This window comes from Pteropus vampyrus, unplaced genomic scaffold (genome assembly GCF_000151845.1).
Source record: "Pteropus vampyrus isolate Shadow unplaced genomic scaffold, Pvam_2.0 Scaffold818, whole genome shotgun sequence".
Classification (NCBI taxonomy): Eukaryota; Metazoa; Chordata; class Mammalia; order Chiroptera; family Pteropodidae; genus Pteropus; species Pteropus vampyrus.
Window position 1 is genome coordinate 728,836 of NW_011889599.1, and position 23,222 is coordinate 752,057.

General features: G+C 36.8%; 1 protein-coding gene across 6 annotated transcripts; it reads left to right on the forward strand.

Moving 5' to 3' along the window:
* The first annotated feature begins 11,914 nt into the window (after nt 1-11,914).
* On the forward strand, nt 11,915-22,101 carry CNBP (CCHC-type zinc finger nucleic acid binding protein). 6 transcript variants are annotated; one of them, XM_011385884.2, is made up of 5 exons: nt 11,915-12,085; nt 19,799-19,936; nt 20,035-20,127; nt 20,298-20,499; nt 21,024-22,101. In XM_011385884.2, exons 2-5 carry the CDS (start codon nt 19,813-19,815, stop codon nt 21,139-21,141), a joined length of 537 nt encoding a protein of 178 aa, XP_011384186.1. In that variant the 5' UTR covers nt 11,915-12,085; nt 19,799-19,812; the 3' UTR covers nt 21,142-22,101. The 6 variants fall into 6 exon arrangements, with proteins under 6 accessions (XP_011384186.1, XP_011384188.1, XP_011384187.1 ...); XM_011385886.2 differs by having other exon boundaries at nt 19,799-19,915; XM_011385885.2 differs by having other exon boundaries at nt 11,916-12,085; nt 20,301-20,499.
* Nucleotides 22,102-23,222: the final 1,121 nt, after the last annotated feature.

Genomic DNA, 23,222 nt, shown 5'->3' on the forward strand with positions numbered 1-23,222 from the left:
CATCAACAGACGATTGGATAAAGAAATTATGGTTCATATATACAATGGAATATTACTCAGCCATTAAAAATAATGAAATTCTATCATTTGCAATGACATGCATGGACCTAGAGGTTATTATGCTGAGTAAAATAAGTCAGACAAAGAAAGATAAATACCATATGATTTCATTTATATGCCAAATCTAAGGAACAAAAAGAACAAACTAATCAAAAGCAGACTCACAAATATAGTGGACAATTTGGTGATGGATGGGGAGGGGAGGTCGGGAGGCTGAGAGAATGGGGTGAAGGGTTAAAGAAGTACAAATTAGTAGTTGATAGTTGGGCATGGGGATGGGGAGCATGGCAGAAGGAATGCAGTTAGCATTAATATGATGGCTAAGTGGAGGGAGGAAGCAATTGGGGGGATCGTTTTATGAACATTATAAATGTCTAACCAATGTACTGTATACTTGAAACTAATTTAAATAAATAAATTTATTTTAAAAAAGATCATTGGGTAGTGTACACGTGGAATTAATGAATCTTTAGTCTTGAAGTTTTATGGATCAAAACCGAAAATCAGTTCAAAGAATAAAATTGAAATAAATTTATGATTAATGACTACAAAAAAAAAAACAGTATTGGTACTGGCATAAAAACAGATACGTTGATCAGTGGAACAGAATAGAGAGCCCAGAAATAAATCCATGTCTATACGCTCATTTAATACATGGCAAGAATATACAATGTAATAAAGGCAGTCTCTTTGATAAATGGTGCTGGGAAAACTGGACAGATACATGCAAAAATATGAAACTGGATGACCTTCTTACATCACATACATGAATAGACTCAAAATGGATAAAGATTTAAATGTAAGAACCGAAAACATAAAACTTCTAGAAGAAAACATAGGCAATAAATTATCTGGTATTGCTATTAATAATTTCTTTTTGAATATATCTCCTTGGACAAGGAAAACAAAAGAAAAAAGAAACAAATGGGACTACGTTAAACTAAAAAGTTTTTGCACAGCAAAGGAAACCATCAATAAAACGAAAAGACAACCTATTGAATGGGAGAAGATAATCACTCATGATACATCTCATAAGGTGTTAATATCCAAAATATATAAAGATCTCATACAACTTGACAATAACAAAAAAACAATTTAATTAAAAAATGGGCAGAAAGCCTGAATAGATATTTCTACAAAGAAGAAATACGGATGGCCAATAGACATATGAAAAGATGCTCAAGTTTACTAATCATCAGAGAAATGCAAATTAAAACCACATCGAGATATCACCTCACACCTGTCAGAATGGCTATCATCAATAAACCAAAAAACAAGTGGCAAGAATGTGGAGAAAAGGGAACCTTCATACACTGTTGGTGGAATTGAGAATAAGTACAGCCGCTATGGAAAACAGTCTGGAGCTTCCTCAAAAAATTACAAATGGCTCTTCCTTTTGACCCAGCAATTACACCTCTAGGTATTTATCCAAAAAACCCAATACAATAATTCATAAAGATCTATGCATCCCTATGTTCATGGAAGCACTAGTCACAATAGCCAAGATATGGAAGTAACCTAAATAGTAACGACAAACAATTGGATAAAGAAGTTGTGGTTCATATATACAATGGAATATTACTCAGCCATAAAAATGAAATCTTACCATTTGCAATGACATGGATGAACCTAGAGATTATTATGTTATATGAAATAAATCAGACAGAGAAAGATAAATACCATATGATTTCACTTATATGCCAAACCTAAGGAACAAAAAGAACGCACTAATGACAAAAACTGACTCACAAATATAGAGGACAATCTGGTGATAGCCAGAGGGGAAAGGGGTTGGGAGGCTGGGAGAAAGGAGTGAAGGGTTAAAGAAGTACAAATTAGTAGTCGATAGATGGTCACAGGGATAGGGAGCACGGCATAGGGAATATAGTCAACAATAATGTAATGGCTATGTGTAGAGCCAGAAGAGTGATAGCGTAACTGGGGGGATCATTTCATAAACTAAATAAAGGTTTAACCAATGTACTGTATACTTGAAACTAATAATAAAACAAAAGGCTAAAAAATAAGTTTTTGATATGTGCTAGTCTATTCACTTCTCTATTATACCAAAATAGAAACACATTTCTACATAAGTTTCTTTTTTGTTATTTTACCTTACATAAATTTATTTTATTTTCAGTTAAAGTTGACATTTAATAAAATTGTATATTAGTTTCAGTTGCATAACATAGCAGTTATACATTCATATAATTTCCAAAGAGATCCCCCTGATAAGTCTAGTAACCACCTGGCACCACATATAGTTATTACAATATTATGACTATATCCTCTATGCTGTACTTTACAACCCCTGACCATTTTTGTAACTGTGGAAAGTAGGTTGCAAGCTGACAAGGTCCTTGCAATCTGTGAGGTCAACCAAGGGTTGCCTCATCTCCTAAGAATGGGGATAATCTATGGAAATGCAAATGATTATAGCAGGGTATATAGGCTGGATGGAGATAATTATATTTTAGTAAGCAACTGTATGCTTTTGTATAAAAGCAGCTTGCAAAAATAAAACTGCCACAACTCCATCATCAGTGGATAGTGGACTTCCTGACCCCAGCTTTCTGTCTTCTTTCTTTTCTCAATCTCCCACCATTCTCACTCAGGATTATTTTCCAGAGCCAGGCTGGACGTGGCATGTAACTGCTAATTTATACTTCTTAAACTCTTCACTTTTTTTCATCCAGCCAAATAGCACCCCTCCTATCTGGCAACCATGAATTTGTTCTCTGTATCTGTGAATCTGTTTCTGTTTTGTTCATTTATTTTGTCTTATAGATTCTATATATAAGTGAAATGATATGGCATTTGACTTTCTCTCTGAATTATTTCACTTATATAATAACCTCTAGGTCCATTCATGTTGCCGTAAATAAGATTTCATTCTTTTTATGTTTGAGTAATATTCTATTGTATATTAATATACAATAGAATGTTGTATATTATCCACCTCTTCTTGATCCAATTGTTTATCGGTAGGCACTAAGGTTACTTCCATATCTTGTAAATAATGCTGCAATGAACATAGGGGTACATATATCTTTTCAAATTATATTAATTTTGGATTTCTTCAGATACAACCCAGAAATGAAATTGTTGAGTCATAAAGTATTTGTAATTTTTTGAGGAACTTCCATATATATTTTTTTATAGTGGCTACACCTATTTGCAATCCCATCAACAATGCATGAGAGTTCCCTTTCCTTCACCAATACCTGTCGTTTGTTGATTTATTGATAATAGCCATTATCAATAAATCTTCACCAACACCTGTTGTTTGTTGATTTATTGATAATAGCCATTCTTATAGATGTAAAGTGGTATCTCGTTGTGGTTTTAGTTTGCATTTCTCTTATACTGAGAGAAGTCGAGCATCTTTTCATATATCTATTGGCCATCTGTATGTCTCTTTGGAGAAATGTCTATTCAGGTCCTCTGCTCATATTTTAAATGATTTTTTTTTTGCATTAAGTTGTATGAGTTCTTTATAAATTTTGGATATTAATCCTTTATTAGATGTATCATCAGTGAAAATCTATATCAGTGAGTAGGTTGTCGTTTCATTTTGTCGATGGTTTCTTTTGCTGTGTAAAAACTTTTTAGTTTGGTGTAGTCCCATTTTTATATTTTTTCTTTTGGTTCCCTTCTCAAGGAGATAGATCCAAAAAATATTACTAAGAGCAATGTGTTTCTGTGGAGTCAGTTGTCACTCCTCCTTTTTTGCTTCTGATTTTATTTATTTGGGTCATCTCACTTTTTTTCTTGATGAGTTTGGTTAAAGGTTTATAAATTTTGTTTATCTTTTCAAAGAACAAGCTTTTGTTTTTATTGATTTTCATATTTTTTTAGATTCTATTTTGTTTATTTCTGCTCTAATCTTTATTATTTCCATTCTTCCACTCACTCTGGGTTTATTTGCTGTTCTTTTTCTAGTTTCTTTAAGTGTCAGGTTAGATTGTTAATTTGAGCTTTTTCTTGTTTCTTGAAGTAGGCCTATATTGCTACAAATTTCCCTCTTAGGACTGCTTTTGCTGTGTCCCATAGATTTTGAGTTATTGTGTTTTCATTTTCATTTGTCTCTAGGTATCTTTTGATTTCTTCCTGGATCTCATCGTTAGCCCATTCATTGTTTAGTAGCATATTATTTAGCCTCCAGGTGTTTATGTATTTTCCAGTTTTTTTCTTGTAGTTGATTTCTAGTTTCATACCATTTTGGTCGGTGAAGATGCTTGATGTGATTTAAATTTTCTTAAATATATTGAGATTTTTTTTTTTTTATGGCCTAACATGTCATCTATCTTGAGAAATGTTCCATGCATGCTAGAAAGGACTGTATATTCTTCTGTTTTCAGGTGAAATGCTCTGAAAATATCAATTAAATCCATCTGGTCTAAGGTGTCATTGAAGGCTGCTGTTTCCTTGTTGATTTTGTCTGTATAATCTATACATTGACATCAGTGTGGTGTCAAATTTCTCTACAATTACTTAATTAATGTTGATCTCTCTTTTTATGTTCATTAATATGTGCTTTATAAATTTAGATGATCCTATGTTGTGTGGGTAAGTGTTTTCAAAGATTATATCCTCTTGTTGGATTGATCCCTTTATCATTTTGCATCCTTTCTTTTTCTCTTATTATAGCATTTGTTTTAAAAGTCTATTTTGTCTGATATAAGTATTACTATCTCAGCTTTTTTTTGGTTTCTATTTGCAGGAAATATTTTTTTTCATCTCTTTACTTTTAGTCTGTGTATCTTTTGATCTGAAGTAGGTCTCTTGTAGACAGCATATGTGTGGGTCTTGTATTCTTATCTCATCAGCCACCCTGTGTTTTCTGACAGAAGCATTCAATCCATTTACATGATTATTGAGAGGTATGTAGTTATTATCATTTTATTATTCATATTTGTGGGGTTTTTTTCTCCTTCTTCTTCTTGAAGAAGACTCTTTAACATTTCTTATAATACTGGTTTGGTGGTAATGAAATTCTTTAGCTTTTTCTTTTCTGGAAACTCTATTCTTTGATTCCAAAAGATAGCCTTGATGGGTAGAGTATTCTTGGTTTTAGGTCCTTGCTTTTCATTTTGAATATCTTATATTAATTTTTTCTGGCCTTTAAAGTTTCTGTTGAGAAATCAGTGGACAGTCTCATGGGAGCTTCCTTGTAATTAAATAAGTGCTTTTTCTCTTGCTTTTAAGATTCTTTGTTTTAACTTTTGGCATTTGAATTACGATGTATCTTGGTGTGGGCCTCTTTGGGTTCATTTTATTTCTGATTCTCTGCTCTTCCTAGACTTGTATGTCTATTTTGTTCACCAAGTTAGGGAAGTTTTCCATCATTATTTCTTCAAACAGATTTTCAGTCCGTTGCTCTTTCTCTTCTCCTTCCGGTACCCCTATGATGTAAAGTTATTATGCTCGATGTTGCCCCAGAGGTCTGTTAAATTATCCTTATTTAAAAAAATTTTTTTTCTTCCACTAAGTTCATTAAGCATAATTTAAACCAATGTTTTAAATTCTGTATCTAGTAGATTGCTTGCCTCTATTTTGTTTAGTTCTTTTTCTTGTGTTTTCTCCTGTTCTTTCATTTGAGACATGTTTGTCTCTTCATTTTGGCTGCCTCTCTGTGTTTGTTTCTATGTATAGGTAGATTTGCTATGTCTCCCAGTGTTGGTAGGGTGGTCTTCTATAGTAGGTGTCCTGTGTGACCCAGTGGTGCAATATCCCTGGTCACCTGATCCCAGTGCTCCAGGACTTTCCCTTGTGTGGATTGTGTGTAGATGAAATGTCAGTAGGTGGGATTGATTCTTGTTGAAATGTCAGTGGGTGGGATTGACCCTGAGGCTGACTGACTGTTAACACTGACCACAACTACAGTGGGAGCTGATCCCATGGAACATGATTTGCTGAGCAGGTCTCTGGTGCCTTCTGTGACTACCTTTTGGCTGTTCCATTTGTGGAGCTAATTAGATGGTGCTCTATTTTGGTCTATTTTTTTGGTTCTGAGGCTTTTTGGGAGGGGCTCCAGTGCAGGCCAAGGTCTGCTGCTTCCTATGCTCTACCCTAGGCCACCTGGTAGGTACTACAAAGTGACCCACTATTGGTTACTGCCTGTGCTGGGCCCAGAGGCTCTGAGAGAAGCCACTGTACCACTTGAGGCTGGCTGCCATCAGCCCAGGCCTGGAGCCACTCTGCAGGAGCCACAGGAATCATCGAGGCAAGCCATTGCGTGCCTGGAGCCTGCAAATCTTGGAGAGTTTTTGGGAAAGGTTGTAGCTTTGGCTGAAGACGGCTGCCCTTGGGTCACAGCCACTGAGTGAACAGTGTGTGCAATTTCGGTTTAATGGGGTCTCAGGGAATCACCAGGGTGGGGTAAATGATTTTCTCTAATTAATGCAGATTTAGATTTGGTACCTGTTTGTGCCTGTAGGCTGTGTAGGAGGTGGGCTCAACACAGGCTCATTGGCAGCTTTCCCTCCAGCCATTACCCTGAAGCTACTCAATTCAGTTTCTCTCAAATGTATCTGGTGCCTTTCAAGGTGCTGTCCCTTTGCTGGAGCGTGGGGTATTTGTGTGAGAGTGAGTCTATGTGTGGGCCCTTTAAGAGGACACCTGGGTTTCCAGCAGCACTCTGTCTCACGGGGACAAACTCCTTACTACTTTTCACAGCCAGATGCCATGGAGACCCCCTTCCTGGCACTGGAGTCCTGGGTTGGGGAGCCTGGTATGGGGCTGGGACCTCTCCCTCAAGGGAGGAACTGTGCAGCTGAGATGTCCTTTCTGGTTCTCAACGATCACACATGGGTACAGGATCAGCTTGTTTCGAGTCTCTACACCTCTTACCTGGTCTCGACGTGGCTTCTTCTTCATATTCTTAGCTATAGTTCTATTCAGTTAACTATCCAGATAGTTCTCCAGGTTGATTGGTGCATAAATAAGTTGTAACATTGACGTGCTTCTGGGAGGAAGCAGCATAGTGTTTACCTATTCTGCCCTATACTATACTTGTGTAAGATTTTACCATTGGGGGTAATTGGGTAAAGGATATATGTGATATCTCAGTATTATTTCTTCCAACTACAGGTGGATATACCATTATCTCAATAAAAACAAAGAAACAAAAAAGAGACACCATATTTTACCCATCAAATTGGCAAAAATTTAAATAATCTCATGATATAAAATGTTGGCAAATATTTCAGAAACATGGTGGCTTTATTCACTGCTGCTGGGAGTATAATGTGGTATGGCCACTTTTGAGAGTAATATGTCAGGCAACCAGTGAAATATAAAATACACACAATGCTTCATAGCCCCAACCATTTTCCTTCTGGGTTTGTGTTCTCTAGAGAGACTCTCTTACATGTTCTGAGATCTGTATTCAAGAGTTTTATTACAACATTGTCTATAATAGCTAAACATAAATATCCTCCAATAGCAAATGGATAAATAAAACATAGTTTATTTATAATACATAGCAGAGAAAACGATGAATTAGATAAGATTATATCAGAAACACAACATCAAATTTAAAAAGCAAGGTAAAGATTGCTGTTTATTTATTCAGAAAAAATGTGAATGCCTATCCTGTATAAGGAGCTATTGTAGAACCTGAAAATACAGCAGAAAACAGACAAAACTAAATAAAGTCCTTGCTTTGTAGATATTATGCTCTTGTAAGGAATCACAAATTAGTAACTAGATATGACACTATGTAAAATTTTTCATTGTTCATGTATGGTTTGATATATATATATATAATTTTATAATATGCATATTATAAAAAATAGACCAGCAGGATATACACCATTTTTATGATATCAGGAGGAAAGGAAAGATGTGGGACTAGGGTGAGGAGGATTAAAGGGAACATTGGCTGTATTTGTAATATTTGAATTGCCTAATAGTCATTCTATTGCCACTTGTAAGTTCAAATGTTCACTTTTGTAGTTGCAATGGATAATTGAAAGATATTTTTCAGTGTAAAAATTTAGTCTAGAGTTAATATTTCTTATATTGAAGTCTGAGTACATTTCTCACGATTGAGAAACTGATTATTGGTTCATCCTTGCCAAATACATAAGTAACTAATTTATAAACTAGAATGGCCATTTGCGTTAATTTCTAAAGGGCATGAGACACACAGAACAAATGTATAGTGTTAAATTTGGGCTCTCCTTTTCGTACCACCACTGAAATTAATTGGATTAATCAGGTTACAAGCATAACTAACAGATCCTAATGATATGTGGGTGGTACCTGGTTTAGTTCATGTTAAAAACATCCGTTCTTTTTGGGATTTGTAGGAACTCTGCAACTCTATAGGTGTCTATTCTCATTTAAAATGAGGATATTATACCAAATATTCTGAGATTAAGCTAAATACTCTTCCTGATCATAGATTCTAATTTACTCAATTACTTAATATTTTTCAATTTAATCTTTAAAAATCAATTATTTAGTAGCTTATGAGAGCTTCATGATTAAATTTTACACTTTATAATGCTCTCTCAAAGAATTTAAGACATCTTGTAAAATACTATTTGGAAACAATTTAAACACAATATTATTTTTCTATTCCTACCTTTTTCATAGTTAAAATAATGTAGATGCTTGATAAGAAATTACTTTAAAAAAAAATGAATGCATCGACCTTTAAGGAAAAAAGGAATGGGTGGTTTTACTTTGAAACTTTTAAAACTACTTGCAATAAAGTTTTTCTCTTACCAGTTAGTTTGCAGAAGTAGAGGTCGTTTCCATTTGAGGTAACATAGGAGAAAGCCAACAGAAGGAACGCTCAGTAAGTCAGTGTTTCATATCTTCCTTATCATCAGTTAGCATTCCCTACACTGTCACTTTAAGGAGTCAATCGGAAATTGTAGGAGTAGGTCTCAATAACTACTGAGATGCTGGAAGCTTTGTGTTTAAGCACTTGGACAGAGCCTCTGTTTAAAGTCTGCCCTGTCATTTATTCACTCATGACCTTTTACAGGTTAAATTCTCTGGACCTGTTTCCTCATAGAGATAATAAAAGTACTTACAAAGGTTTTGTGAAAATTTATAAAGAGATTATAAACAATACCTGGCATATAGTAAGCACTCAATAAATAATAATTAATAATAAATAACAAATCATAATGGATAACATTTTAATGGAAATTATGCCAGGCATTATTTTAAAAGCTTTATATTAACTATTAGCTATTTATTAGTATAACTGATGCCTATTTCAGGATTTAGCTTAGTAAACTATGTTTCTTCTTCAGAAGCAGACAGGAGAGGTGGAAACAATTTATTCTCCTCAACCTTAGTTGCATATGTTGTAAGTAGTCACAGAGAGTATTTTCCTGCTGGCGAAGAAGACATGGAAAGGTTTAGAAGAATATATAACGTATCATCTCCTTTTAACAGCAAAAGCTAAGGTGTGCCCTACGCGGTTGGACTCTTTAGAGGAAATTGAGTTGGCAAGTATTGCTATTCAACTGGTACTCATTTTAAGGAATCCTGAATCATGCTGAATAACAGCATTTTAGCTGGCCCTCTCTCAGGACACTTAATGCTTTCTTATATCCTTTTCCATCCTACAATATCATGGGCAAGGTCTGTGTTTTAACTAGTTACCTTTGTAACCCCTGCAATGCTGAGCACAATACTTGACTAAGATTAAACATTGGATGCACCTAAGCTGGACTTCCTACCTAGCCTCTTACATTTGCTAAAGTCAAAAGCAAATAGAGATCAGCCTTGAAGGTTACTTGAGCAGACAAAACCAGTCATGAACTTAGTTTAATTACCAATCACTGTGAAGGTACTACTTTCTTACTGTATAAGCTGCTTTGTAATGGTATATACCTGATCCTCATTCTATGTTTTGGTTTGAGTGCTCCCTGTTTGCAAATTGTCTTTTTGGTGTGTGCACAATAAATTTTTACCAATTCAGTGAGTCATTAGTTATAACTTTGGCTATTTCTGAACCTTTGGCACATACTGACTTACTTTTAGGGCTTAAGAAATCACTACTAAAGTGTCTACGATTACTACACTGATTACCTCAAGATATAAAGATTAATCAGTCAGGGAGGGAAATCTATAAAGCTGTGTAAGCTTCGTGGTAATAAAATTATATAAACACAAAATGCTACATTATTGGTAACTCAGATGTTACAGCTCAACACATAGAGTGCTAGGCAATTCACACTTATTGGAAATGAGGCCTTTTCATATGGAATTTTAAAATATTTTTACTTTAAATTGTCTTAGTTAACAAGTTAAAAAAAGCCATGGCTCTTTAAAATACTCCACTCACTCTTTGATAATTGCTACCCTTATTGAACACTATGCTGAGCACAATCTGCTAAAAGCTTTACAATGACTAAATAAGCACTTGTGATTTGAACCCAGGTTTAATGCCTGACTCTCAATATATGTGCTTTTAACCACCCTGCTATACTGCCTCCTCAGAAACGTGATTTCAAAAGTCATACAACCATGAGACCCAGAGGATTCAATGAGATGAAACTAGGAGCAAAAAAATAGCTCAAGTCTACATAACCATCAGCAGAACTAATGTCATAAACAAGGACTGTTTATCTCAGGTTTAACCTGTTAATAGATCTGTGCACTTCTTTTCAAAGAATAAGCTAGTCATTAAAGGAATAAAAAGTATATTGCTGGAACATACCAGCTAACATGGGTTGCACACTAACTTTAAACTGCATATTAAATTTGTATGTAATTTCAGAGCCTTTTAAAACTAAGAGACTGGGGACTCTTTTTTTGTTTCTAATAAAAGCTGTTCCAAAATGGGACACAAAATTCTTTAAGTTTTAGTTTACACTGAACAATTTAAATGGATTTCATTTGAACAGTATCTATAACTATATAATCTTTTAGAGAAAATACTAAATCTAAAGACCAGCCCTAATTAATAGTCTAGGCCAGATGGCTCTCCTGGCACTCACCATACCTTAGGTTGCAGGAAATGTCATTCATAAATGTGCTAAACCAGTCATAAAGTTTGTTGAGGTGGTGAAGTCTCACAGTCACTCTTCCACCATCTTTACACGATCCCCTGGGCTGGTCCTTTTCCCTTATCAGGCACTTTTACTTTGAGGTGGCTGGCTATATGGGACCTGGAAAGCAGCAAGGCCCTCTGAGCCCTGCCCCAGCTCAAACAAAAACCAAAACAAATCTCAGGGCCCGTGGCCTAAAGCCCCAGCCACTTTCGTGACTTAACAGCCGCGGCTTTCCCCTAAACTAATGTATAGGGCCTGGCTCTAAAAAGCGCCGCCAAGTCAAAGGTCTAGGGGAAGACAATCTTCGGAGCCCAAGAAGGGGAAGGAATTTTTCCTGGCCCCACGCTTATCACAGCTACTTCACCGCGGGAGAGATCTCCAAGACGGGGACTGACAGGTTTCTTCCGGGCGGGGTGTGTAATAAGTGAGAAAGGACTGAGTGGAGACAACACCAAGGGCTGGAAACCCAAACAGGAAAGGCCGCGGCGCGTATATGAGTACTGCGGCGCTCCAGGCCGCGCCGCGCCGCGCCGCGCCGCCCCGCCCTGCGCCGCCTGCGCTTGGCGGCTCTCCCCGCGGGTGACTCTGATTGGACCTCTGGGCCCTGCGGCTCTGATTGGACGTCCAAGACCCATTCGCTGATTGGCCGCGTGGGCGAGGCAGAGGAGAGCCGTGCGCAGCAGCGCATTGGGGCCGTGTGCAGACCCGCGTGTGGCCACCGCTCCGCCCTGCGCCGCCTGCGCTTGGCGGCTCTCCCCGCGGGTGACTCTGATTGGACCTCTGGGCCCTGCGGCTCTGATTGGACGTCCAAGACCCATTCGCTGATTGGCCGCGTGGGCGAGGCAGAGGAGAGCCGTGCGCAGCAGCGCATTGGGGCCGTGTGCAGACCCGCGTGTGGCGCAGGCCAGGACCCTGAAAATAAACAGCCGCTACTTTGCGAGCGTCTCTCCCTGGGTCTGCGTCATTTTCTCTGCCGCTTCGGGCCCGTTCAGACACCGAAGGTGAGGACTGGGAGTGGGGGCTAAAGCTAGGGGGAACCGTGTTGCGGGTCCTGTTCCGAAGCGGACGAAGAGAGTAAGGAGCGGCGAGGCGGTGATGGCGGCCGCACTTTGGCCTTCTCCGCTGCTGCGTCAGGCGGGAAACTCGGCTGCCACTGCTGTCTCAGGCCGGAGTTTCTGGACTTCTGCAGTCCAGTGACCCTCCTGCCCTTACTTTCGTCCTGGGAAGCTGGGCCGCCGCGCGTCGGGGCCGCTCCCAGGGCCAAGGCCGCACCCCAGGCCACAGCCTTACAGAAAGTGAGGCCCTGGCCCGTGCGCCCTTGGGACCGAGTCCCTGAGACTTCGAGGGTCGCGGAATGCGGGACAGAGGGTTGATTTGGCGGTAACTTATTGAAAGGAGGCCATGTGGTGGAAAAAAGCCCTTGGTGGGGATGTAAAAGGATTGGTGTTAGGGTACTTAATGCAGGCCATGTGCTACGGTAGTGGGCCTAGCGGGCAATGTGCCAAAGGTTCTTATGGCCTTAGAAAATGGTCCTTGAAGAAGATCTTGAGTTTAGAGTGGTAGGACACCGGCTGCAAGGCCTGAGAATCTTTGGAATTCATACTTTCCGTATTTGATAGCTTCCCGATTCTCGAATTTTTATCGTTAGTCAAGTGCTAAGTTGCTTGTCTCACATTACAGCTCGAAAAGTGACAGGATTCGCTTTCCATGAATCAACACTATTTAAGTTAGAGGAGCTTTTTAAGAATGCCATTAACAGAAAAAAAAAAAAAAAACAGTTTGTCAAACTTCCAGAAGCACAGCATCAGTACCTTTGCATCATTTCTTGGATAAAACGAACACCGTGTGATCTAAAAACGAGACATGAAGGTTAATTAGCCAGGCTTCATCCAGATTTTCCAAACATGAAAACCTATTTTAGAAAGGAATCGTACCCCACATTTGGGTTTGCTTGTTGATTTTATTATGGGTAAGGCTTTAGCTTGTTGCCACATGTTAACCACATGGCCTCAGCCACAGGGCACTTCCAAGGAAGTGACATCTGGTCTTGGGGGGGTCTTTGTAAAAGAAAACATTGCTCATTGTGACTTCAGATAGTATGTAAGAGTCTGGATTCATTTTTTTGTTTATTTTTAAGATAAAGGAGGATTATTTTACATTCTCGTCTTGCCCCAAATTTCAAGTTTTTAAAAGTAGATTTTCCTCTTTTCCTATTGTTTCACAGTTTTAGAGTGAAACATAACCGGCTAATTCCTGCATCATTGAGAACCTTAATTAAATTAGCAACTTCGTTACTTTTCCTCAGGCACCATAAATTTGCAAGGTTTTGAGGGTTTTAAAAAGATATGTGATATGCAGTTCCTACCTCTTAGGCTTTCTTCTCCTCACAAAGCAGCTCTTTTAAAAGGCTTCTAAAAAAAAAATCACTCTAGTCATGGTTTTATCAAACACTAAGTGCTACATACATAGGTGCATGCTCTTTTTAGCTTGTTGAGCCTGATTCTTGTCTACAAGGAGCTCTGTGTGTATTGGAATGTAAAAGGAATAATTTATTAGATTCCCAAGAGCTGGATTAAAGACTTAATTTTTTTCCAAATTGCAACTCCTGGCAACTATTTTTTTTTAAACTATTTTGTACTTATACATGTCACATTAGAAAACTTGTTTAAGTTTTTTTAACAGTCAAAGGTCCACATTCCTTTTCATATTGATAAAAAAGAGAGATAATGTATTTTACACACATAGGCAGTCTCAAATATTTTGAGCCAAGTCTGTGGAAGACAAAGGGTCAATTATTACACCAGCATTTGAACATCTGGTACAGGCAGAGTGCTATCTTTTTTTTTTAAGGTATTATAAATGGGTTTTATAATATGGTTTTATGATTGTATGATTGGATTCTTTTATCTTTTAAAATCTAATAAAAATATGTGGTACATAAATGGGAAGGTACCAAATAGGTGCTTTAAAGCAATAGAACCACAATTCGACTTAAGGCATTTTGCTTTATCGTGCTTCACAGATGTTGTGTTTTTTTACAAATTGAAGGCAAGACCCTCCACCAGCAAAAAGATTAGAACTCACTTTATTGTGGTGCTCTGAAACAACCAACAATATCTGAGGCACACTTGTAATTGGAAAGATTGGTTTTGGCCTATCTTGAGCATAAGGGAGATTTTGCTTTTTTTCCCTGTAGAAGGGAGTGAGGTGGGGTTGTTTTTTTTTTTAATTGTTGGTTTTCTTTCCTCTTCCTAGTCTCCTGACAGTAGTGAAGAGCCAGAAGACTGATGCCAAGGCATCCTGGCCTACTATATGGAGAATGCTTTTTCCGTACTGTCTCACTTAAGACAACTCCTATTCTGGCAGTGTCAGATGTTGCTGCAGTAAGGGCATGCTATGAGAAATTCCAGTAAACTTCATCTTTTTCATGTTGTAAAAAAAACTGCTGGACTAATAAAATGAGAGCCACCAAAATTCAAGTTGTAAGTCATTGGATTCTGTTAATCAGGAGTATGAGACTATAGTACAGTGATCACCTAGACTGGCTCCATAGTTGCAAATGAGGGTATTTAGTGAAATTAGGTTGTCAGTTTTTGGGTCTGTGGTGACATTCTTAAGTCACCTACTTTGGCTTAAGATTCAGGAAAACTGTGTGATAGCATACTGTGAATAAATTCATTTATGGCTGTGGATTTTTAAAAAGACATCAGTTCTAGTTTTATCTAAAGAGAAATATAGAACAGGTACTTTTTGTATTAAAATTCAAATTAACATGTATGTGCTTTGTACAATTATTTGCTATATAATATAGTTTTGAAGTAGGGAGTGGATGGTGTACTCTTATGATAATAGCATTTTTGTGTACTTTATTACCATTTAACCCTAACAAGCCTCTGCAAAGGACTTAGAGCCAGTTATATGGCTTTGGGTAAGTCATTTGGTCTCAGATCAGTAAAATGGGAACAAGAATACATAACTTGAAGGGTTGTAAGGATTATAAATAGTATATTAATTTTCGATTCATAGGTGATATTTAACTATTATTTAAAACTTCAGAGTAATCAGGGCAGGCAGAAATAGATGTAAGTAACCAAGGTCATAACAGTAGATGTACGAACTAGGTTAAGAGCATAGAATTGTTCCCAGTATTGTACTCTGGTCTCCATTATTCTGGTCAGAGTGCAGGTAACACACAATGTAACTTTCCAGTATGTATTTAATTTTAACAGCAGTTTGAAACGTTTCAATACCATGTTGGAACACTAAACTGACTTAGAGCATAAAAATGAATGAGTACATTCATATGGCAAAAGTTCCACTATGTTCTAAATGCAATTAGGTCAACTGTGGATGAGTCAGGGATAACCCCTAAGCTTGGGGAAAATAACTAGACATGTGGCAAATGTGAATATATATATAGCTGTGTTAAAAAAATGTTAAAGCTATTCAGATTCCCATCTCACTTTGTCACACATCAACTTGCCTTTTGCTACTTACTTTAAATGTATTTATGGAGTGAGTTATGGTCTTTTTTTTTTCATTGGAACTCGGTAGTCTTGGCCATGTACTGTTAAGAATTAAGTTGTTTACTGGCTTTGTTCTTAGCATCAAAAACATGGTACAGTTTACTGACATTAATGAAGACAAATTAGTATGACCATTTGTGTTTTGGTACCAATTCCAGGATTTAAACATTAAAGCCTAGATTAATGCAAACTGTAAAATAGACCTCTTAGTTTAGCATACATGGCTTCTCACAGTGAATCTTTAGTCTTTTCACGTGATATCTTGACTGCCTTTACTCCTGCTGCCTGGCATGCCATGTGCTCCTACCACATCTTTAGGTATGATTTGTGTCATGAAAATTCAGTCCATACAAATTGAAATGGAAACAGGTAATCTGATATCCGTTGAGAATGTGAAGTCCTTTAGAATTCATGCATTTTCTTATCTCTTCATTTCATTCAGTAAGTAGAGTAGTCCACTCTAAGCCTGCTATGTAGATGTTGGACTGAGTTTTATCTACCTTTAAGCAGCCTAACTTAATTGGGGGAAAGGTGGAAAGGAAGCTATGTAAGCAGAGGACAGTAAACCCTTGCAGTTTTTAAAATTGAGCGTCTACTTAAGCACAAGTCACCTGGCAACAATTCTCAGTACAGATCAACTTTATCACCTTCCTTGCAAATAAAGACAGGAGAGAAGGGGTCAAGTGTTTGAAGCAACACACAGCAAATGGTTGACCCAGATTTACCTGTGGTCTCCAAATCTTTTTACCATGTAAGGATACAATGATTTTTAGCAAAAGGAAGAAAATATATGTTCTCCTACCTGCAACAGTGAAAATGCAATATTTTGTCTTTTAAGTTAGTGTATATGTTTTGTAGCATTCCATAAAATATTACTGGGGTCTAGTTGATTGTGAATTCTTGGAGTAATAGGAAGAGCCTGGGTAGCAAGTTAGGGGTCCTGACTTTTAGTCACCTGGAGTGAAAAATTTCTCAGTTACATGGGGAGATTTTATTAGATAATCCGAAATATTCTTGAATTTAGAATGATTGTAGTAGATCTTTTGTTATTTTAATGGTGCATTAACTCTTGTGTTAGCAAGAATTAGGAGTTTTATTTTCAGTATTTAGATTCGATTTGGGTCTAAAAACTATTTCATTGCAGTTAAAATACTGAGTTATATAACTACTACTAAAAGGATAATCATATGGGTGTTATGATGATTCAAAGGTGCATTACTTGGTCTCTGCTCTCAAGGAATATGATAAAAGGCAAACCTGGTAGAACCATCAGATGTATAAACAAAGTGTCCTGGGTCTTAATAGGAAGGAGAGTTCCAGGCTAGGAGATGGAATCAGATTCTTTTATAGAGTTGGCATTTGAGCTGGCCCTTGAAGGTTGGCAAGGGTTGTGACAAGTGGAGGGGACAGCAGGCAGGACAGTGCAGAAAAATTCCAGGCAAGTGAGAATCATGGAGCCATAAGCCATAAATATAGCTTTGTCTTACGTTACTTACTGCCTTTAATTTCCCCCAAGGAATAGCATGAAATTCTCTAAAGATTTAACATGACTGTTAGAATGGGTACCTACTATAAGTAGCGTGCCTCTCAAACTTAGTGGGAATCAGTTGGTTTACTGTTACTAAAGAGCTAATTCTATTGCAAGGGACTCGGTGAAAATAGACCAGCTGATTGACTTGGCCAAAGGGGAGGAAGGCAGATTTCATACACATTACCTGAGGCCACTGGGCTGACCTTTAAAAAGTATGTGCCCTACTGATGATGGTCTTTGGGATGTTAATGAAATTAGTGTTTTCCTTTCCCTTTAAGATTTAGCAGTTTTTTTAAAAACCTTAATTTATTTCAGTAAACAAAATTATGTGAGATTAAAATTTGTTGATGCAAAACAAACTAGTTTCAGTGTATATATTTCTGCCTTTATCACTGAACTGTGCATGTCTGTTTTGCAGAATAGTTTAATTGCAGTCTAAATGGAGAAATAACTGCTTTCCCTAAATTTGTAGTACTTATAGAAATGATACTTTTTAACCAATTTCAATTAGCAGTTAGAGTAGGAGGAAATAGAGTTTAATGTTTAACCTGAAAATGTTATTTTAGCTAATTGACTTCTTTCCAGAAATAGTACTTTTCCTGTCATTTCTTTTTCCCCTGTTCACTTTGAATCTGGGTCCCATGAATAGAGATAAGACAAAATGGAGAAATAGTTCATGAAAAACCTACATATAGGTTAGTCAGTTCTAGAGTAGCTGAATTTTTTAAAAATAGTATTTCTAGTTTAAAGTAAACTTAGATTTTTAACTGCTAACCCACTGATAAACAGCTGATGATTCATTGTAACATTTTCTTCCTACTTTACTATTATGAAATAAACGAGATCCTTTTAAAGCAGCAATCTTGAGATTTCTGGAACTATCATTTCTTTAGCTCTAGAAATGCATATTGAATGTTGGATTGTCAGCTTTTCTAAAAGATAGTATCTTGTTTAAGTATTAAATTTTAAAATACTAGTACTTTTCAAATTGCCTGGGTTACCTTGTATAAGGAAGTGATTATTTCTGTGCAAAGAACTTGCTGAGCGCAATAGTTAAATGTGCTCAAATTATTCTGACTGTAAACTGGAGAAGATGCAAAATGAAGAAAATGGGAATGTGGGGAGGATGAGGTGTTTTTTTTTCTGTGATCGTTTTATGTGACATTCATTTTTTTATCCTTACTGATCTCTCTGGTGTAAACCAGCACGTCACATGATTTAGAATGCTAACACCAGTATAAGAAAGCAAATCTCAAATTTTGCAAAAATACATTTTTAATCTCATTGACTGGTTTCTTCTGACTAGCAACATGCATTATATATCTGAACACACTAACTACAAGGATCCCATAAGGTGCCCTCCTCCCATTTTTGTATTATATTTATATGGCAAGTGTCAAGAGTTGGTAGAAAGATTCCTCTGAAAATATATCCTAAATTTGATTGTAGAGAGGATAAGTATTGAATTTTCTTGAGTATTTGGCCATGGAAGCTTTAATTTTTGGTTGCTAGATTTCTCTACAACTTGATGAACCATTTACTGTACCATGTGCTGTGATTGGTTTGGGTGATTCTACTATCTTGAAACAGTATGTTTTGCTAGATCACAGTGCTTATGCTTGTCACTGAGAGGGTATTTAAAAAACTTTGTGTATCATTGCTTGACACTAGAATTAAGGGTTAAGATATCTAGCTATGAAGTTTGGCAGTATAAAGGTTACATTGTTTTTAGCTATTTTGTTTTTTAAAAGCCACTTTACTAGGAGTTTGTTCTGCAACATTCCATTCCATTCTAGGAATAGCCTATTTATTTTTAGATTGTTACATAAAAAGTATAAAATCCATTTGCTTTAATAGCAGTTCTGCTTTTATTTTGAAACAATACCCAATAAAGGAGTCTATTATGAAATTCCAAGTAGCCGTGTTTTAAATGTAAAATTATAGAAAATTGAAAATAGAAGAAAAAATATATATAGTCCCAGTGCATTAGATAGTATTAGTGCCTTGGCGTGCCTCTGTTGTTTTTCTAATATTTTTAATGTACTCTCTAGAGATAAAATTTATAGCCTGCGTTTCTGTTAACACAGCTGTTCTGAAGACTCATTTGGCAAGCATTACAATATAACTAGGCACTGTGTTAGGTGCTAAGGTTACAGAAAGAAATTGTTTTTCTTCCCCTACCCCTCACAGAATCTATACTACAGCTCTCTTGGTTTGGATTATTCCCATTTTCTGACCAGTAAATGACTTCTAGTTGCTCAAAATAAAGTTTACTGGCTTATAAACATGAAAATGTGTCTGTTAAGTTGGACCTGGAGTGAGGTATTACTAATTATGTTTAATAATGGGTGTTTATTGATACCCTATAGATTTCAGCACCCCATCAATAATTGAATTAGCATGTGTTTTAATATATATATGTGTAATCTTAATTGTAACAATCAAAAATAGTATGAAAAAATGTAATGTTTTACAATTTGTTTTTCACTTTTAATATATTTTATAGTAGGTGTATAATGCCTAAGCAAATAGTTGCGTGATTATTTTTCTAACTGATATATTTGCTGGCTTTTTTCCCCCCAGAATAATTACCAAAAAATACACTAAAAGCTAGAAGTAATTTCAAGTGGTTAAATGTTGTTTTTAATACTTTGAAGATCTGACTGTAGCCATGAGCAGCAATGAGTGCTTCAAGTGTGGACGATCTGGCCACTGGGCCCGGGAATGCCCGACTGGTGGAGGCCGTGGTCGTGGAATGAGAAGCCGTGGCAGAGGTGGTTTTACCTCAGATAGAGGTATTTTTATCGAATTAAAAATTTTGAAGTACTCAAGTATTCATTAGAATCAAGACTTGCCTAATTAGCCACATTATTTTTGTTTCTGTCCCAAATAGGTTTCCAGTTTGTTTCTTCATCTCTTCCAGACATCTGTTATCGCTGTGGTGAGTCTGGTCATCTTGCCAAGGATTGTGATCTTCAGGAGGATGGTAAGTATTTAACACTTTTCATATCCTTCTAGAACTTGGAGAGGTGAGCACAGCAACATAACATTAGAAAAGATTTTCCACTTTTGAGGTTTTGTATTGTATGGTTTAAAAACATAGTAACGTTTTATAAAGATTTTATAGTCTTGGTCTGCTTCTTTTTCTTATTGTTGAAGCCTGCTATAACTGCGGTAGAGGTGGCCACATTGCCAAGGACTGCAAGGAGCCCAAGAGAGAGCGAGAGCAATGCTGTTACAACTGTGGCAAACCAGGCCATCTGGCTCGTGACTGTGATCATGCGGATGAGCAGAAGTGCTATTCTTGTGGAGAATTTGGACACATTCAAAAAGACTGCACCAAGGTGAAGTGCTATAGGTAAGTTGCTAGAATGTTGCTGGAGGAATGCTTATTGCAGAGATTCTTTTAGAGATGAATTAGCTATGAATGGAAGGATGTCGTGGATCAATACATTCAGTGAAAGTTGGCTGTGACCAACAATCTATCTGTACATTAGTATTTTGCCATGATAGCTTGTGGCAACTTATACAACTTGGGGAATTTTTAATGTTTTAAAAATAAGAATGTTATAAGTTTTGATTTGTACATCCCTGTGAGATCTCAGGGGTTATTTTGCATAACATATCATCTTGGCTTGTATTTTGGTTTTGATGTTGGTTGATACCGTAAAGGTGAAAATTTTAATTTTGCGGCTTTGCTGAGTAGCTTTGTTATATAATTCCTCCTTTTTGCTCTTTAGGAGGTTAATAAGACTGTCTTGAGAACAAAAATGTATTGATTTCACTTGTCATTGCTTTTTGTCCTGCAATGATTGTTGCTTTAGTACAGTTTTTATATTTTCTAAGCACTATGGTGAAAAACTATTTTAATTTCTTCTTTAGGTGTGGTGAAACTGGTCATGTAGCCATCAACTGCAGCAAGACAAGTGAAGTCAACTGTTACCGCTGTGGCGAGTCAGGGCACCTTGCCCGGGAATGCACGATTGAGGCCACAGCTTAATTATTTTCCTTTGTCGCCCCTCCTTTTTCTGATTGATGGTTGTATTATTTTCTCTGAATCCTCTTCACTGGCCAAAGGTTGGCAGACAGAGGCTACTCCCAGGCCAGTGAGCTTTACTTGCTGTGTAAAAGAAGGAAAGGGGTGGAAAAAAAATCGACTTTCTGCATTTAACTACAAAAAAAAGTTTATGTTTAGTTTGGTAGAGGTGTTATGTATAATGCTTTGTTAAAGAACCCCCTTTCCACGCCACTGGTGAATAGGGATTGATGAATGGGAAGAGCTGAGTCAGACCAGTAAGCCCATTGTGGGTTTTTTGAATATGTTCCCATGTAGGAGGTAAAAACCAGTTCTGGAAGTGTCTGTGAGCTTCCATAAATAACTTTTAATTTTAGCATAATAATGGCCTTGGATTATCTGACCTCAGTAGCTGTTAAATAACATCTATATCAGGCCATACATAAAACGTACAGTTGAGTGGGAGTAAACAAAATAAAAAGACAAACGTGTGTTAATATCTATGCGAGAAAAATCGGGATAAAAGCCTAAACAGGAACAACTTCCTAGCATTGATGCTGGATAAGCAGATGGTGATGGCAAAAGTTTAGAACACATTTTTTTCAAAGACTAAATCTAAAATGCAGAGTAAACATCTATGCTCAGAGTTAGCATAATTTGGAGCTATTCAGGAATTGCAGAGAAGTGCATTTTCACAAAAATCAAGATGTTATTTTTGTATACTATATCACTTAGACAACTGTTTCATTTGCTGTAATCAGTTTTTTAAAGTCAGATGGAAAAAGCAACTGAAGTCCTAGAAAATAGAAATGTAATTTTAAACTATCCAATAAAGCTGGAGGAGGAAGGGGAGTTTGACTAAAGTTCTTTTTGTTTGTTTTAAATTTTCATTGATGTATATAGTGCAAAATGCCATATTAAAGAGGGGAATGTGGAGTACTGAAAGCTGATAGTTTGGACTTTTCTTTTTGTTACCTCAGTCGTGTCTTCGATAATGAAATATAGCTATTACAAGGAAGCATAGGCTTTATTGTTTGGTGTCAATTGTGTTGCAGGGATGTAGAAAACATAATCCTCTTTCTAATCTTTTATAATGCCTTTTAGTTCATGTTCATTCTGAATAGTTTAAAACCATTGCTGTGTTTTAGCATTTCATATTTTTCCTAGGCTTCACAAAGGTCTGAAATGTTGGATTCCTTGTTTTTCTAGGATCTGGAGTTGAGATGGACCTTAGAAATCATCTCGTTTAATGAACTCACTTTATAGATGAGTTACTAGAAGTTTAATTTGCTTGAAGGAGCAAATTACAACCTAGAGCCTCAAGTGTCTTTCCCACCCTATGTTCTCTGTTCTTTTTTATTCTCCCACTGAACTAAATACAGTTAGTGGTATATTTTTTCCCAACCTTCCCCCCCCACACACCCTTTTTACAGTGCCATGTCATTCTTGACCTTGGATGTATTGTGAATTTTTCATCTCTTTCTAGGGTCTGATCAGTTTGTGATGCTGTGGTGTTAAGATGTTAGTGTCTAATCTGTGCTGTGCCAGTTCTAACTTTGTCCAAATTAGTGGTCCAAAGCAAGCAAGAAAGTGAAATCATGGCAGGTTTATTTCTTTATGAATATAGATTTACATGTTTCTTCTTCATTTTATATTTTTACTGAGAAAAGTCAGATGTTAACTAAGCATGTTAAATATAATGTTGATAATTTTAGTTTCTACTGCAGTATGAAACAGCCTAACAGAAGACCTTATTTTCAAAGGCATCACTGTTAAATGTAATTAAATTTAAGGTTAGTGGTGGTGGTGCATGCACAGAGGGTTATTTTCCCCCAGGGTTTCTGGTGTCAAGTAGAAAAACATAAAACATAGAAAATGAGATATTTAGAACTGTTTTTTGCTTCATACTATTCTTGGGACTGCATTTGGAATATCTGGGGGCATTTTGTTTCAGGACCCTTTGATACGCAAGAACCTACTCACAGCTGACCATAAAGTGTTCTTTAATGAGATACCATTTGTTTGCATTGACTTTGGTGACTGAGCGAGTGCAATGTGAAAATAAG

Excerpts from the sequence above, each read along its gene's own strand:
- CNBP (XM_011385884.2), top strand. The coding sequence starts at position 19,813 with ATGAGCAGCAATGAGTGCTTCAAGTGTGGACGATCTGGCCACTGGGCC. Across the intron at positions 20,128-20,297 it reads TTGTGATCTTCAGGAGGATG|AAGCCTGCTATAACTGCGGT; the intron begins GTAAGTATTTAA and ends TTCTTATTGTTG. Across the intron at positions 20,500-21,023 it reads ACCAAGGTGAAGTGCTATAG|GTGTGGTGAAACTGGTCATG; the intron begins GTAAGTTGCTAG and ends TTTCTTCTTTAG.